Here is a 16,979-nt window from a genome sequence, read left to right on the forward strand (position 1 = left end):
ACTAAGCCGACAGACCCACATCCAAGGGACATAACTCTGCACAGTGAATTGTGGCAGTAAGGTGTAAAAGTATTGCAAAGACTTACTATATTTGTTAGTCAATGAAATGGTAATGTGGTAGTGGGGAGTTTCAGTGAGTGTTGGATAATGAGAGGATACTCTCACCTGAACTCACAAATGAACCAATTCACCAAGGGTGTTTATTTACCTCAAAATATGTTGGGTCATACAAGATGTCAACATTTCTGATTTTTTCAATTGACAATAAATATTACCAACTTGGATCATAGAGGCTTCACTAGGTAAGTAACATCTAGGTCATCACAGTATAACACAAAAAACAGACGATATATAGACAATTTATTTACAAGTCTTCCGCCATTTTCACAAGTCATTGTTCACTTTTCAAACCATGTTTCCAATTTTGAACCTGACTCGATATCCCTGCCCGGTGGAGTTGTGTTTTCTAGGGCAGTTGTTCCACCTTCTTCCTGTACGTCATCCCCATCATTACTGGCACAACTGTCCGAGTCGGATGGATCATCCCGATTGTCCTTGTCGATGTCGTCATCATTGTCTTCATCATTGTCATCACCATCCCTGCATTTCTCCAGGAAGTCCCCTTTCAGCTTTCCTTGTGCTTGCAGACGGAAGAAGGAACCTGAAACATATGGAACATCATGATATTGCTTCAATGGAAACTGTCAAAGTTAAAAAAATAACCAGCAATAAATTAAATAATAAGACACTTTTCACAATCTTATGAATGACCTTGACATTTGACATAAATCCCATTGACATCTGCAGTAAGTAATAACATGCATGCATTCAAACACCATGCTTAATTTTTAATTAAAATACTAAAGTATATCCGAATGGCTGACATTCACAAAAAATTGAAACTTGACCTTGAACTTTGTTCGATCTTGACCAGAACTTTTCCAAAGCAGGACCCTATCTTCGAGAACAAATGTAAGTTTGGAAAAAGTGCAATCACAAACTTTTAAGTGACTATTTTACATATTGTGACCTTGATCTTCTCATGCTCAATGTGATTAAAAAAATCCCCAGTGTCATGGTATGATGTCCTCCAATGTCAAAAATCTAAATAGAAGCCAAGAAAAAGATACTGGCAACTAACAATATACACACTGAAATGTTTTCATCTGTGGGTCAACACACATGTACATGCTGCCCTTGGTGTGTTCCCACATGTGGAAATTGACGTCCATGTGTTTACACACGTGGAATTCTGTCCTGTGTGTCTACCCAATGTCTAACTACCGGCATGGGATCCTGCAGCAACACTTACGTCTCTGCCTCTCTGTCAGGTACTTGATCTCTTGTTCCAGTCGACTGTCTTCCACTGCCTGCTGCTCTGCAGTCAACCCTGGTCTGGAACACAACGCAGTATCATCAAGTACTTCAAGAGGTCACACATCCATGAAAATCCGGGTCAGAATAGGTCTTCAGCAACCTATGCTTGCTGTAAAAGGCAACTGTGCTTGTCGTAAGAGGCGACTAACAGGATCGGTTGGTCAAGCTCACTGACTTGGTTGATGCATGTCATCGTATCCCAATTACGTAACAGCACCGGACAACTGCCTCGTATTGTAAATAGTCAGAGTCAGATGATGGCTTGTTTTTAAGATTAAGTTGTCTTTTAGCCTATAAGAGAATGAGATTTTTTACAGTTGTTCATGTGATTGGCGAGAAAACTATGAATATTTCTTCAGCGTCTGAAAACCCATAACATGGGGATATATGTTGTATTAATGTCTTGCAATGGAGTTTTGTTTTTTTTCAACAAAAGGTAAGTAAGTACAAAGTAAGTTTTTTTTTATATGCTTCAACATGGGGAAAGGGTCAGACATTGCACACTTGTGACAGTTGTCCTTGTGTCCGGGAGATGGGGGTTGAAATTTATGGCAATATTGCTCCCAGACCTGGCAGGTAGCCGGGTGCGCGGAAGCCGAAGTAATGCAGGTCTCAGACGGTTACCACTTCGGTGAAACCCACAAGCATGGGTATGGCGCTGACAAACCTAGAAACCTAATCAGGACGAACCGGGATTCGAACCCACAATCAAAGGTTTCTGGCGTGCCCAAGGGACCCAACTCTGCACAGCGAATCACGGCACCTTAAACAACTGGGCCACCTGTGCCCCTTAGAAACAAATGAACTCATGATTCTGAAAACAAGAGTTTCAAATGACATCTGGCGAAGATGACAGGTTCCACAAAGTGATCTCAGCACTATGACTAGCACAGGTCATAGCTACTGTCATACGATGGCTTTGTGAACCCTGCATTAGGTTTGTGAATGTCATGACACATTAAATAATAACGCCATGAAAGCTTAAATTTGGGTCTTATTTGGTGATGAACACTAATTTTTACAGTAATTAGTAAAAACTTTATTCTGTGATACTGTCACATGTCCTGTAATAATCTTTTGTCAGTATATCAGAATTCTCTGTGGAGAATCACTGATTTGTTACAACCCCTGTGAACTTACTGCACAACAATGTCCTTCTTCTCTCCACATTTACAGCAGATTTCGCTGGCTTGTCCACAGGGCAAACAGATATTATAGTACGCTTTCTTCACTGTCTTCTCACTGCATTTAATGCTGAATGAAAACAGAAAATACATAAACACACAGTATCTAGGAACAAACAGCAACAAGACAATTGTAAATATGACCTCACCCAAACCCAATACTGTGAATTCCTCATAGTCTTGTTATTTGCAGACTTAAGGCGATGCCATTAGTTGGTATACACACACTAGGACCCATAACCCAAACTGACCACATGACCTAAACATTTCTCACAGACAGACCCTCCTGCTTCACATGCACGAGACACTGTCTCTATGACGTCACACATCTACACATCAAGACCATTGGCTGAAGAGTCAAATTTCCTGCCGATCTTCCCTCGAACAACATATGTTACAGATTGTTCTGGTCAATATGCCAAGAGCCATAATAATAGCTTGATTTGGGGTTAATTTCTCCAAAATAACTCAAAATATAAACATTTCCTTTTTACTTTTGCAAAATTTGTCAAAACAAGATAAATTGGTAAATTAGGTACACTGTACTCTACAGGTCACCATGAACATGATGAAATGATAAAAGTTTAAAAAAACTCAGTTAAAAACAATATGTTTAGTGAGTGAGTATTATGCCACTTGGAACAATGTTTCAGTTAAATCACTACATGTCAGCGTACTCCATACCATTTCTTGGGAACGGTGAGTGGCTTGTATTTTCCGTATTTTATTTTCCACTCAATCTTTTCTTTGCAACGTTGACACAAGCTTGGGAGTTCTGTTTGATTGATGGTAGCAATCTTCTTGGATTTGTTATACATGTCATTTCTGAAGACGGATGTATTTGGATGTTTCTGCTTGCGAGATTTGTTCACATTTCCTTTTTGGCTGCTCATATTTACGTTCTACACAGAGTCTGAAATGAGAACAAACATATAAACACAAAACAGATATATCCTAATGTCTTTGAGACAGATAACAATTCAGAGTCTGATCCTAGATGAGTTTCAAAAGCTTTAAGATATTTACTGATTTGTATATCAGCAACTATGAACAGTGATGAAGTATAATATTCTCTGACATATAGCACAAATAGTGTAAAGAAGAGTTTCACACAATATACTGTCTTGCATGTGTAGGAAGCCTCACTACAGACATAAATGGGCTTCCGGCACATGTATTGAAATTTCTTAAATCTTCATTGACATTGTTCGTGGTTAGAAAGCACTAATGATAGTTTTCTTCAGAAGCATTTGTTACCTCCCTTTTCATTAAGAGTGAACAAGTTGGGTTTACAAAGGGTTTGAGCAGCTGACAAAGAGTTTAAATTAACCAGGGTGTATCAGGGTTTCCAACCCACACCCAAAAGATCCTTGAATGCCAAAGGGACACATCTCTGTGGCCTCTCACTAATGACATTTAGATTTTATGACTGCTGGCTTAAAACCACATGATCATGATGACAACAAAAACAATTTGATTGTTATTCTGTAGGGCAAATATTGAACTTGTAAGACAGATATTAAATTGGATCTTTTACTCTGATTCCATACATTTCTCTGCCAAGATCGGACAAACCTGGCAGGAGGTCATGTCGGATGAGCCCTGAGCAAACGCACGATCAAAAGAACAATGCATGGATTCTTGAGCCAAACAGATGACATCTTTTATAACTACTTTGCTTAATTTCTTTATTACCTCCATTCAGTAATCTGATCGCAACCAAAGACCATATCGGTATATGGTCTCTGTCACAACCAAAGACCATATAATATACCGATATGGTCTATGGTAATCTGATTGCAGCCAACGACCATATATACCGATATGGTCTCTGGTAATCTGATCGCAACCAAAGACCATATCAGTATATGGTCTCTGTCGCAACCAAAGAAATTCCCCACACAAAAGTTTTCTTCAAAATAGTAAACCCTTGTACCTGAGTTTGACATGGCTATTAGGATATTCTGTGACCAGTGAAAATCTAGAATGACCAGTTGTGATCGCAGGTGATACATGTATGATCCTAATATATACATATTTATTAAACATCCTTATTTACTGAAATTGTATGACTAGCTTTATTTTATTTTGAATTGTACGTGGGTAGTAAATAACCAAAAAAACATTTTCGGAACTTACCTAATAGATCCCACCACCGAAATATTGAATGTTAGATATAATGTTATATGTGGTGTAGACGTTGAATAGCTAAAATTAGTCAAATGTATTGCGCGACAACGTGTACACTTATCAAAGTAAACATCAACACAAACGAGCACTTGCAACATGTGGTGAAATGTAAAAGAGACAACCGGAAGTAGGATTGGAAACGGATGTGGTGTACAGTCGAGGTACGGAGACAAGTGTAAATAATAACATGTCGTCGGTAGCGATTCCATCATTTTTATAACCCAAGGCATATTTTTTGTTTTGTCATACAGTGATAATAAACCAAAAATATTTGATGTAATTTGACCGATCCTACAATCTTTCCGGAAGACGATTTTGTGCATGACGTCACCAGAAGGAGTCGTAAATGTTTTCCGACAGAACAAACAATATTGTCTAATGTTTTCGATAGAGAAGTCAGGACAAGCACATATCTACATGGTTGAAACTATCAGGGTTGTGTAGAACATTTCATTTGAGCCTACCTCCCTTCTTCACTCTCAGTTTCCCGCGATTCTTCCATCATGAACGGCTTGTCTCTCAGTGAGCTTTGTTGTCTTTTCTGTTGTCCGCCATGTCCATCCCGAATTGCAGCTAAACTGGCATTCCTTCCTCCGGAGCCGACTTATTCCTTGGTTTCCGACGAAGCAGGGTCCAGGTACAGCCTACACCTCAAAGATCGGGCGGAATGGCAGTATACCCAGAGAGAACTAGACTGCATTGAAGTCTTTATGACACGAACCGCAAGAGGAAACCAAATCTCCTGTATGTTTGCTAGATGTTCCCCAAACGCACGCTTCACCATTCTGTTCAGCCATGGAAATGCTGTTGATCTTGGACAGATGAGTAGCTTTTATATTGGACTTGGCTCAAGAATCAATTGCAATATATTCAGCTTTGACTATTCTGGCTATGGTGTGAGCTCAGGAAAACCTTCAGAAAAAAATCTCTATGCAGACATAGATGCAGCCTGGCAGGCACTGCGGACAAGATATGGAATAAATCCCCAGAATGTCATCCTATATGGCCAGAGTATAGGAACTGTACCAACAGTCGACCTAGCTTCCAGATATGAAGTCGGTGCTGTCGTCCTTCACTCACCCCTGATGTCTGGAATGAGGGTTGCTTTCCCCGAAACCAAGAGAACCTGGTTCTTTGATGCCTTCCCCAGGTGTGCTTTATGCTCATATTATGTGAAGTCCATGAATTTTATCTAATCAATTAATATCTGAAGACCCGGGTTAGAATGGGTCTTCAGCAACCCATGCTTGTTGTAAGAGACGACTATGCTGGTTGTAAGGTTCGACTAACGGGATTGGGGGTGCTCACTGACTTGTTTGTGGCTTGTCATCCTATCCCAACTGTTCATGATGTCTATCATTGGATTATCAGGTCCAGACTTGATTATTTACAGACCACCTTGACATAGCTGCAATATTGCTGTGTGTGGTGTTAAACAACAAACAAATGTAATTGGTTATTTCATTGATGATCTGTTACAAAATGAATCATTACATGTTATCATGGTCATGTCATTTTTGAAAATAAGTCTTATCAAGTCAACACAATTATTAATGTTTATTATTGACAATATTTAAGTGTAAAAAACCTCACCTGTCACTCTGTTTGAGCTGGCTCCTAGCTTCGTTGACATAAGAAAGCATTTAACAGTTGAGTTAAGTCCTTATTTTCACAAGAGAAATACAGTTAGTATATCCTTTTGTAGGTTTTTCATATTTTAATTATGACATGTATGAGTTGTTTTATCATTGTTCAAAACATTTGACAAATTGTTCCTTACCTATCCTGCCTATGGCAGTTTTGATTCTAAGCCAAATGCATGTCTTTTAAATATTGCAAAGAAAGCAAAAAAATATATGAAAAGGTTAAGTTAAAGCTTCCCTTTATTCAAAATAAACCAAAATTTAAAAGGTTGCTCATAGGTAATTTTATCCTATTTCCGAAATTGAAACAAAAAGGGTAACTCATCTTTATGAATGTGACCTTTTAGGCTCATGAATTCTCCCCCCATTTCTCCTGCCCCTTTTCTTAAGCCCTTGTTTTATTCTGTTTATGGTTGTTGTGTACTCTGACAAATATGTATGTTAGGATTAACAGCATTAGAAACTGGCACTAGTCCTAATACTCCCATAGTCCTTGCCAAACTGCCCAAAAGTTAAGGTATTGTAAGAACTAGTAGAAATGGAAATGCAGCAGTAGAAACTAACAGTTTCAGTCCACTAGTCCTTATAATGATAGCATATAGCTAAACCTTTAAAAATGTCAAAATTCTACAAGTCCTTAGGATACCTTTACTATTGGGCAGTTTGGCAAGGACTATAGGACTAGTGCCAATTTCTAACCCTATATATTATATATTATCATTATAGACATGATAGACTAGTGGACTAGAACAGTTAGTTTCTATCGCTGATCTACATTTGAAGCAGGAGTTGCAGGCATTTTCCTCCATGATCTTTTATGATGCAATTGATGCTAACTGCTGGAGTAAAGGTCAAGGAGCAAATACCTCTGTGTGCATACCATGGTATAATGGGTGGTTCAAACTGTCTACACCTATGTCACTGTGAGCTGAATCAAATTCAGTAATCATGAACATAGCAGCTGTTTATTCTCATAACTTGGTGCTACTCTGTCATGTCCATATCAAATGTGCAATATTGATTTCATCTCTTGCATATTGGCTATCCAATACAAGTCTTGAGACATAATGATAACCCAATATGTTATTTTTTGGTGTCTATTCATTCCGTTTTCTATTTTTGCACATGAAAATATTTCAAACTCCCTCCCTATTTGAGAACATGCTGAAGGATATAATTACAAGTAATTCGTCACCAGCCTTGGCCATTAATCACGTTAATCATGCTAATTACCTTGACATAGCTCAGAGCCAATGCAAGGAGAACCATGAGCCTTAGTTGTTTTCAATGTTTATCAATGAGATCAGGTACTTTAGTGTATGATTGTGAGGCAGGTACCGATATCAATTACAATACCTTTACCTCACAGATGTTTCTTGCATGCATAACATGTGGTAACTTGTTAATGCATAAATTATCACATGAATGGTAGATTTGTGAATTATGCTTGGAATTTGACCAACTATGTTTACTTTAACATACAATATATCTGACTTTAGTTTCCTCAAAGTGAACATCAGTTATGAATTTTAAATGCCTTCAAACAGTAGAAAGTGATATTACTAGAAACTCATGAATCAGATCTCGTTACTGTGGCAACCTTACTTTCCTGATCAGTACAGTAGTAGATGAATACCCACAGTGAAATGCTAATATTGCTAAAATGGTGTAAAATTATACTCGCTCACTCCCTAAATCTCAAACTGACTTGATGTGGATCCTTGGTTTATCAGCACCATATCCGTGGTCATGTTTATCACCATGTGGTAAAGTGTCTACCTCCTGTGCTTATTGTGTGATCTAACTGAAATATGCTTCATCATGTTCAAAGAGGTTTTCAGCACAACTCACTAACTCACTATAAGTGGTTTGGTTTTGGGTAAGGTTTGGGGTTGTTTGTTGTTTAATGCCTCACCCACCAATATAAGTGGTTAGTAACCAGTTTATCTGCATTATTTCAGGGGAAACCAAACTGTTAACATCAGCCAAGTCCCAAAACATTCCTTTCTGATGATGATGTAGGCTTGGTTGTCATGGTTATGTGTCACATGGTATGGGAAATATGTGTATGGAGTACTTTAATATTCATGTCATTTATGAAGGAACAAGACCCAGTCCTTTTTCAGTTTTATTTGATGATGATTATTTGGTGGAAACAAATTCTTAAATGTTGCATAAGACGAGAGGAAAATCCCCTTGACTATGTTCAGAATGGTGACACACATGTTCAGAACAAACTCAATAGTTTTATTAACAAATGGGTAATCTGTGCTTTATGGAAATATTCAAAAAGCTAGAATCAGCAATTAACAGAATTAATATGATTATATCCAGTCACGGTCATAACTCGGTCGATGCATCTGTCTTTTGCATAGTTCAACATGTTCAGGGTCATGGCAGTTATTGGATCCTACACTGGGTTTTTATTAGAATTGAGTATCGCTTGGTATCTTGCAATACAATTTGTATCACGATACAGATTGGCGATACTACAGGTATCACAATACACCACTTCAGATAGTAAGAAATGATGAAATCATTGAAATACAGGTCTAAAACCTCTTTCTTCATACATTTATTTATTTATTTATTTTATTGTTATCTCAAAATCTTTAAGTTTAACAATGAAAACCACAAGAGAAAAAAAAAAGTTTTAAATTATGGGATGGTTATTAAATGTACACTAATAGTTAGTGTGTCCTCGGTCACCATGTCCTTGTGTTCTACCGTTCTTACAGGTGAAGCTATGCTACTTCTGTCATTAACGAATAGGTAACTCTATTAGCTCCTGTTCTATTTATAGCGTATTGCAATTTCACAAAATGACGATTCAAGTATCATGTTTTCATAAGTATCAATGTTATCGTATGTATCGGTGAATCGTTACAGCCTTAGTTTTTATCATGTGTTCATGATCTAAGCCATCCGTATCATCAGCCTGGAAGTCTAGTGGTTAAATGTGTGAAGCCATTCTCTGTGTGCCCTGTCATATTGCTGACATTGCTGCAAGTGGTGATGAAGTCTCCACACTACTTTCCTGATGCATACATAAATCAGGAAATCTCTCTCTGGTCCAAAGATAATTTCAGTGTGCAGCATTACTGGAGTTTGAAGTTTTGGGACTTTCATACAAATAACCGTGTCTAGCCCTACGGTGTCATAATGGATATTATCCTGTCAATGTGGCATTTTCATCCTTATCAGACAGAAAAAGCAGTAATGGAATTTTGGCTCATCACCATTTTTTCTGTTTCAGCATTGACAAAGTTCCTAAAATCACATCCCCTGTGCTGGTGATTCATGGGACGGAAGATGAAGTGATAGACTTTTCTCATGGACTTGCAATTTATGAGCGATGTCCTCGCACAGTAGAACCACTGTGGGTAGAGGGCGCTGGACACAATGATGTGGAACTTTATGGACAGTATTTAGAGCGCTTAAAACAGTTCATCAACGTAGAGCTGGCTATCAATTGACTAGAGGAGGGCATTGAGGGAGCAACGGAAACTGAGAATGATGTGGAGACACCCAACGAAGAACCTGAGGCAGTCTCAACCTCTCAGACTCAACACACAACCGAAGAGGTGGAGTTGAAGAACAACTCTGCTGTTGAACGGGTTGTCTGACAATACAGGGACTTAGGGACACAGTCCTGTCCATGACAGGTTCTCTCATCTACATGGGTTGCACTCCGAGCATCCACGTATCATGGCTACAGTGAGTGATCTGACTCAGGAGGCTGCCGTTTTTCACTTCATTGGAACTGTCGACTACAGTAGTGTTTTTGTCTAATACACAAGGATAACTTTCCTAGTAAATGTTTGAATCCTTTCAACTTCAGGCTGTTTGTAAATTCTTGAGATTACTATCAACTGCAGCAGTTCTTGATGTCATTTGAGAAATTACCTATGATAAATGTCAGTTTTTGTGTTTAAATGTTCAAAATTTCTGGATACTACTGGAGTGCTCTGGGACTTTGGAATCTGTAAAGTTTCAAAATTCTGTTTGATGTTGAGAGTTTTTGGGGAATCCGAGTTATGTGAACGTTTCTACCACAACAATCCACATACACAACTGGATTTACCACCCTCCCCTTGTGTACCATGGACTTCCCTATCAGTTTCCCCCTCTTTGCCCACAGGAAGAATACAGTCGAGATGATTGTATAGTAATAGCAAATGGTTCATTTGCTTGTGTACAGTCTGTAATATATATATAATGTTGTGATCACTGTTATGTATGTGAGCAGATATGCCAAAACTTAAAATGGTGAAATATAATTTTTCATCTCTCTTTTGTTGAAACATTTAACTATTAATGGTCTTTGCGGGATCACACTAGCCTGAGGAGGGCTAGCATGTCATCAATATGTTTGTTAGGATATATACTTTTTAGAGGATGATTTGTATGTGGTTATTGTAAGAAGTTATTGATAATGTCATATGTTTGGTTTTCAGTTCAGGTTAATTTTTAAGTGGCATAGTATATATATATATAAGGTTTTTGTATGTACCTAAAGTTAGCCTAAAACTCTTTGTTCATTATTGATGCCTTCATCACACATGCTGAGTCCCCAATGTCAGGCTAGGAACTTCTTTAATTATATGAAACTATTCCACTAGCACACACTGCTGAATGATGAATAATCACTCATATCTGTATAAGGACCAACAATTATATACATGATGTATGACCAGTGTTATCAAAAGGGCTGCTAGAACTTTTTGTGTGTGTTATTCAAATGGCTGAACCACAAGCTCACCTTACAATATACTTCTGTCATAGCTCATGTAGACTGTATTTCATGCCCTTCAATCTACCGAAATACTCTGGTTTACAGACTATTTAGCATTGAACTTTCTTACAAAATAGGTTTTGTTTATTTCAATTTTAATTTCCGATTTTATGTAGGAGTTGAGGACATTGTCTCAGCTGATAAAATCATATGAGCATGAGTCGCTAGCTTCCTTTTATGTAATCACTGCTTTAGCATGTTCAGTATCACACCTATGTATCGCAGTGCTTCAAATGTGTAGAAAATGTTTCATGATAATGAATCATGATAAGGGAATAGAATCAGTATTTCCGTATTTATCACTGTCAACATGGTTAAGGACAAAAATACTTTAGGTGCCAATTTCTCATAAGCTAGGGTTCATGAATATGATGTATGGCCATATAAACAATGTACAAATAATACAACTTGTAGCATAGTGCATATGACAGATGGAAAGAGTATTCAAACCTCCATTACCTTGAGGTGAAGGATGTAAGAATGATGATGATGATGAAAGGTCAAGATGTTCATATTGGTTCAACAGCAGGGTGTTCAATGTCGGCCAACATGGACTAGCTTGTAAAGTTGCCCCCCTTCCCTATGTCATCAGTTGATCTGTTGAACAAGTGATGGAGTGATTTTAATCATGCTAATACTGTTCATTGTGCATTTGTTTTCCTTCCCCATCTTCACAAAAGTATCATGGTTATGACATCATTTTTGGATTATTGATAAGCAAGGCAATATTAGGTGAATTTTAGGAAGTAGAATTGGTTTCATGGAATTATCAGATAGAGCGTCAGTTGTTTATGAAGATATCTGTCAGCAAATATGTTGTATTGTATGGGTTGGTAATTAGTTGTCACATTAAATATGAATATTCAAGGGCAAGTCAGAGAAGAACTTGCAATTGTAGGTCTCTTCCCTATGAAAGTTTGACCAGCAGTGCACTGTACCATGACGCCTAACCCTAACAGTAGCTGATTATACTGGGACATGACAGGTACACCCAGTGAACAACCGGAGGAAACTTGTGTTATATATCTGAACAAAATACCGCCAACTCTGTACTTACCTATGTTTATGAAATACTGTTTTGTTTTATATAACATTTATATGTCTTCGCAATCTATGTTATTATTGTCATCTATCTAGCATGTCTGTAGTATTTTAATTCCAACTTTGCCTGTCTTTATTTCACTTGACCAAGGAGTGATGATATTACGATACTGCCTTTATGGTGGTGGTCAGCACAGGGACTAATATCACCAGCAGCACACCAGGGAAACTTGATTGGGGAAACTCAGTAACTCAGCATTTGTGACCCACCAGGAGAAAAGGGACATTATGGGTGCTAGGATACAATTGTGCTGTGACTTCATAAAGAAAGATGTTTGATGTCAACTTCCTTCTGTAAAAATAGCCTTGTGTGTGGACAGTAAAAAATATCATATTTTTTTCTTATTAGTTCGTGATTTTATTTCAAAACATTTCTGCATATATATCTACTTTTAACTAATCAGACGTTATATCTAAGATTCAGTTATTACATTAACGGTCATGAGTCTGAAAATGGGACTTGTGCCAATGTTTAGTGCTATGTATCTCTGTGATAAATATTGAAGAATTGAAGCTTATCAATTGTATTCTCGTGGTCCTAAAATACAGTAGTTTAAAAAAAATAATAAGTCAAAATGCGATTTTTCACCCATAAGGTCCCTTATCTCATGGTTGGTCACATATGTGAATAGGTAGGACAGTGGTGGACTGTGTGGACAAGATGCATGTTCTGAAATCATGTTACCAGTCATCTGCGGCACCACAGTTTCAATTTCCAGATTTGGCCAGAATATGATCCCTGTTATTAGGATAATTGCATAACTTGATCCGTTCCATCCCGTCAGACCCATTTATGCTTAAATGGGATGATATGTCAAAACATGAACATGATGTTTCCGAACCTGCACTGTTCAGTAGTCTGTTCAGCTCAAAATAAGTTAGGGAACACCCATTTTTTTACTATAGTTAATCTGTCATGGCATGAAAGATTAACTGTGGTCATATAAAAAAAGGGAGTACTTTAAATTCTTTTGACACCGTTGGAAATTGTCACCAGCCCTTTAGACCTTGCCAAACTCCCTGATAGTTTAGGTATCATAAAGACTAGTAGAAATTTGCCCTTTTTAAAGGTTTTACTATATGTTATCATTACAGCTGTAGAAACTAACATAGTAGTCTTCTGGTCCTTATAATGATACCATATAGCTAAACCCTTATAATTGGCAAATTCCTACTAGTCCTTATGATACCTTAACAATTGGGCAGCTTGGCAAGGGCTACAGGACTAATGCCAATTTCTAACGCTACATTATAAGGACTAGTGGACTAAAAGTTGGTTTCTATCACTGTTTGTGTTACATATATTGGGCAGAGATGTGGGCACAGAGTAGCCTTAAGATACGGATTGCTGTTGGTTTGTGGGGATGACGGCACACTGCGTCCACCGGCGCAGTAGGAGTAACTGTGCTGATCTCCCCTGAGTCTCTGTAATGTTGACTGTCTTGGTTGATACTACCATGTCCACAGTGCTTTTGACTGATGTGATATATCTCTGAAATAAAACTCTTTGAAACGTGTATATACGATGAAACCACAGGACTTTGAGAGCTGTTCATATAGATGTGCATGTGTGATGATGATAGAGAGTTTAGTTTCAGGAACTGTTTTCTAGAGTGCTATTCACTAGTGCTGTTCACCAATCACCATATCCAGGGATAGTCGTCACAATGATATTTACTTTTCAGAGTTCAGATTTCAATAGCTTTACCATCATATAGTAAATTAATATTTCCCTAAGAAAATAGTATTTTTCGATATATGTGCTTGAAGTATGTATGTGTTAGTATGACTTGACACGATTTGCCTGTTATGACAAAGTTTGGCTTTAATTGGTTTAAATTTGACATTTATGAATTTGAAATTGATACAAAACTGTCAAGGCCCAAAGAACTGCAGTGTTGGTATCTTAAAAGTAAACATGTGGAGGCCATAGACATGTAATATCATACATGCTTAGGCACGGATAATGTACTCCACAAGTATTCCATTGAATGTGTGTAAATACCTCCACCCGCTAGTTGACTGAATACATAATGCAGTGAAATCCACTGAAAAATGTACGGCTTTGTACAATGCCGGGACGTATGATATGGTGCATCCTCAAACCTTGCTACCCATTGTGAACGTTTTGGTCTGAGTGTTGAAAGCAACAATCTTTACCAGGGAATGAATCTCTGCAGACACTTCTGTTGGTCTGCCAGTTACTAGGTGTTCTAGTCCTTTATCAGTGTTTTTCATTTGGGCCACTAGAAAAGTCTCCAAGTTCAACCCATGTGTTGAAATACTCTTCAGCAATGTTTAAATTATGAAAACACTCTCTGAAAAGCATAAATATTTCTATCTTTTCATTGGTTACATAGTTGCTCATTTATAACTGGCAGATTGTGTTTAATTTCTATTTACACAAGCTGGATTTTCTTTTAGAAAATACATGAATTTTAGTCATTTTTTATGTCTCTTGGGAAGTACTGGTTTATTTTGAAATATGTGGTTTAATATTTACCACTTGTGTTCACTACAACATGCTTAGCAATCAATTGTTCGCCTTCAGTCAGAAAACATATCCATGGCATAACTTTACTTGTCTTGAGGTCGATGAAATGGGAATAGTAGACACTCAATCACATCACCACATTGACATGAATATCAGGCACACTTTGAATCATCGCAACTTAATGTTTATGATCAGTAGAATAACATTTGTAGATATAGGATGTCCGTGACAATTCATGTACATATCAATGCTCCTTACGTCTCAGATTTATAAATGTACTTAATAATTGATTGAACTATAATAGAATATTCTGGTATTATTCTTGTGTGAAAGATATTGATAACAGTTCTCAGTATTGAGATTTTGAAACACCTTTTTTTAAAAAAATATGATTATGTTTACCAAAACTTACTATTTCAGTCCTTAGGATTTACATTCTTTCCTGCCAAGTCAGCAATAATAGTAATTTATTAGCCATCTCTCAGACATGCGGTATGTATAAATTATGCTGTACAAATGTTTGCAACTCTGTAACTATGGTAACATGTATATTGTGTCCCTGCCTTATGTATTGTGAAGATCGTGTAAGATAATCTGTATTCAACACTGAGGTGTGGGGTATTATTTTTGTCCTTAACCCTACACACATTGTGGTATCGAATCACAGAAAACAATGTCACTACATATTATTAAACAGCCTTTATTCTTCACTAGTGGTCAACATGTCTTATCTTACTCCTTTGATGGTTGTCTGCCCTTTTCTTTTTCTTGAAATTGTGCTTCTGATTCCGTTGAACCTGTACCTGCATTGTCATCCTGGACCCTCAATGGCGTTGTGCCAGTGAATGCAAATATCGGATAATAACTTAACCAAAAAAATGGCCTCAAGCTGGCAATATTAAAGGTGCAAGATCAAGGCTCTGTTATATATATTATCTTCTATTGCCCTTTGGCATTTTCTGATGAAAATGCTCTTTGTCTAAACATGCAGGCTTTGAGCTGAAACTTCATTTGATGGGTAATTTAGCTTTTGTAAAGATTGTCTGCAGTCTTTTTGCAGATTGTTTTTATAATAATCAAATGGATCTATCAACGCTGATACTCATTGCCAGTTTGTTTATTCCTGGATACCTTTACACAGCGTGAAGTAATAAACATCATGTTCTGCTCAAAAGAAGTTAAGGAACACCCAACAGTTACTCTGTCATTGCAACACACAGCCTTCCAAATGTGGGTGTCCCTTAATTTATCTTGAGTAGTATATTTTGTTCAAAACAACTCCCAATTTTGCATCTTTAACGTGACAAATTGCCGTCACAGTCCACTACAGTGAAGGGTTATATAGGACAGTTTAATTTGATAGATCCATTACTTAGCAACACTAAATTATATATGAGACAATTATGTTTTAGGCAATAGGCAAGTTCTTAGAAGAACTGGTCACTAGTGTGGACCTGACTTGTCAGCAGTGGCCTGTGTAGTAGACTTAATGCAATACTTCACTGGTACCAGCTGACTGGAACATACAGGTAATTGCACTATCAATGGAGAATAATTCCATGCAAAGTTTAAAAGGAGAAATAGCCCACACCACTGCACTCCACACCATGGTGAATGTTAATTATGCTAATGAGATGGTAATTTAGGATGACATATGCTGTGATTGGATAACTCCTACAGTGACACTACATGCATTAACAGGCTAAGACCATTTCATGAGTAATACTGACATCTGGATATGACCAGCATTTCAAACACTGATGCTAGGCTAAAGGAGCCAAGGGACTTAATGCAAGGCCCATGTCAGGAGCTGTGTAGTGCGGCCATTGTTGCCAGTTGTCAACACAAGCTATGCTAGTGGTTGTATATCTTCAGGGAAGTCTGTTCCAGTATTGATTGTGTCTAAAGTTAATGGAATTACATTAATTATATGTAGTTAGGCCAGGATTACTTAAGTCAACCCTATCAGTGTTTTTGTGTGCTGGAGGTGAAAATGTTACAGATTAATGGCCACCATACACCACAGGAACTAAGTAATAGACCAGATTTGTTATAATTATATTTGTGTCAGTCACTCTAAATCATGATGTACATAGAATCTCATTCTGTAATGGGTAATGTGATTTCAATACAATGAATTGAATACTTATTCAATGAATAGGAAATCTATGATTTAAATGTTTCATGCTGACCTT

General features: G+C 37.5%; 2 protein-coding genes across 2 annotated transcripts; one reads left to right on the forward strand and one right to left on the reverse strand.

Moving 5' to 3' along the window:
- Window positions 1-320: 320 nt before the first annotated feature.
- On the reverse strand, window positions 321-4,878 carry LOC139469661 (uncharacterized protein C9orf85 homolog). Its single transcript, XM_071251894.1, has 5 exons — window positions 4,701-4,878; window positions 3,246-3,474; window positions 2,518-2,631; window positions 1,313-1,395; window positions 321-661 (listed from the first exon to the last, which is right to left on the reverse strand). The coding sequence occupies exons 2-5, from the start codon at window positions 3,452-3,454 to the stop codon at window positions 399-401; spliced, it is 669 nt and encodes a 222-aa protein (XP_071107995.1). The 5' UTR covers window positions 3,455-3,474; window positions 4,701-4,878; the 3' UTR covers window positions 321-398.
- Window positions 4,879-5,074: 196 nt separating this feature from the next.
- On the forward strand, window positions 5,075-15,700 carry LOC139444247 (alpha/beta hydrolase domain-containing protein 17B-like). The gene is made up of 2 exons (XM_071225207.1): window positions 5,075-5,901; window positions 9,651-15,700. The coding sequence occupies exons 1-2, from the start codon at window positions 5,255-5,257 to the stop codon at window positions 9,868-9,870; spliced, it is 867 nt and encodes a 288-aa protein (XP_071081308.1). The 5' UTR covers window positions 5,075-5,254; the 3' UTR covers window positions 9,871-15,700.
- The last annotated feature ends 1,279 nt before the right edge of the window (window positions 15,701-16,979 follow it).

The sequence above is a fragment of the Haliotis cracherodii genome, unplaced genomic scaffold, assembly GCF_022045235.1.
Source record: "Haliotis cracherodii isolate W230 unplaced genomic scaffold, xgHalCrac1.p SCAF_1, whole genome shotgun sequence".
NCBI classification, from domain to species: domain Eukaryota; kingdom Metazoa; phylum Mollusca; class Gastropoda; order Lepetellida; family Haliotidae; genus Haliotis; species Haliotis cracherodii.

Bases quoted from the DNA above. Each gene is read 5' to 3' on its own strand.
- LOC139469661 (XM_071251894.1), bottom strand. From the start codon at position 3,454: ATGAGCAGCCAAAAAGGAAATGTGAACAAATCTCGCAAGCAGAAACAT. The intron at 1,396-2,517 runs GTAAGTTCACAG...GTTGTGTTCCAG, and splicing joins AAGAAGGACATTGTTGTGCA to ACCAGGGTTGACTGCAGAGC. The intron at 662-1,312 runs GTAAGTGTTGCT...CATATGTTTCAG, and splicing joins CCTGACAGAGAGGCAGAGAC to GTTCCTTCTTCCGTCTGCAA.
- LOC139444247 (XM_071225207.1), top strand. From the start codon at position 5,255: ATGAACGGCTTGTCTCTCAGTGAGCTTTGTTGTCTTTTCTGTTGTCCG. The intron at 5,902-9,650 runs GTGTGCTTTATG...TTTCTGTTTCAG, and splicing joins TTCTTTGATGCCTTCCCCAG to CATTGACAAAGTTCCTAAAA.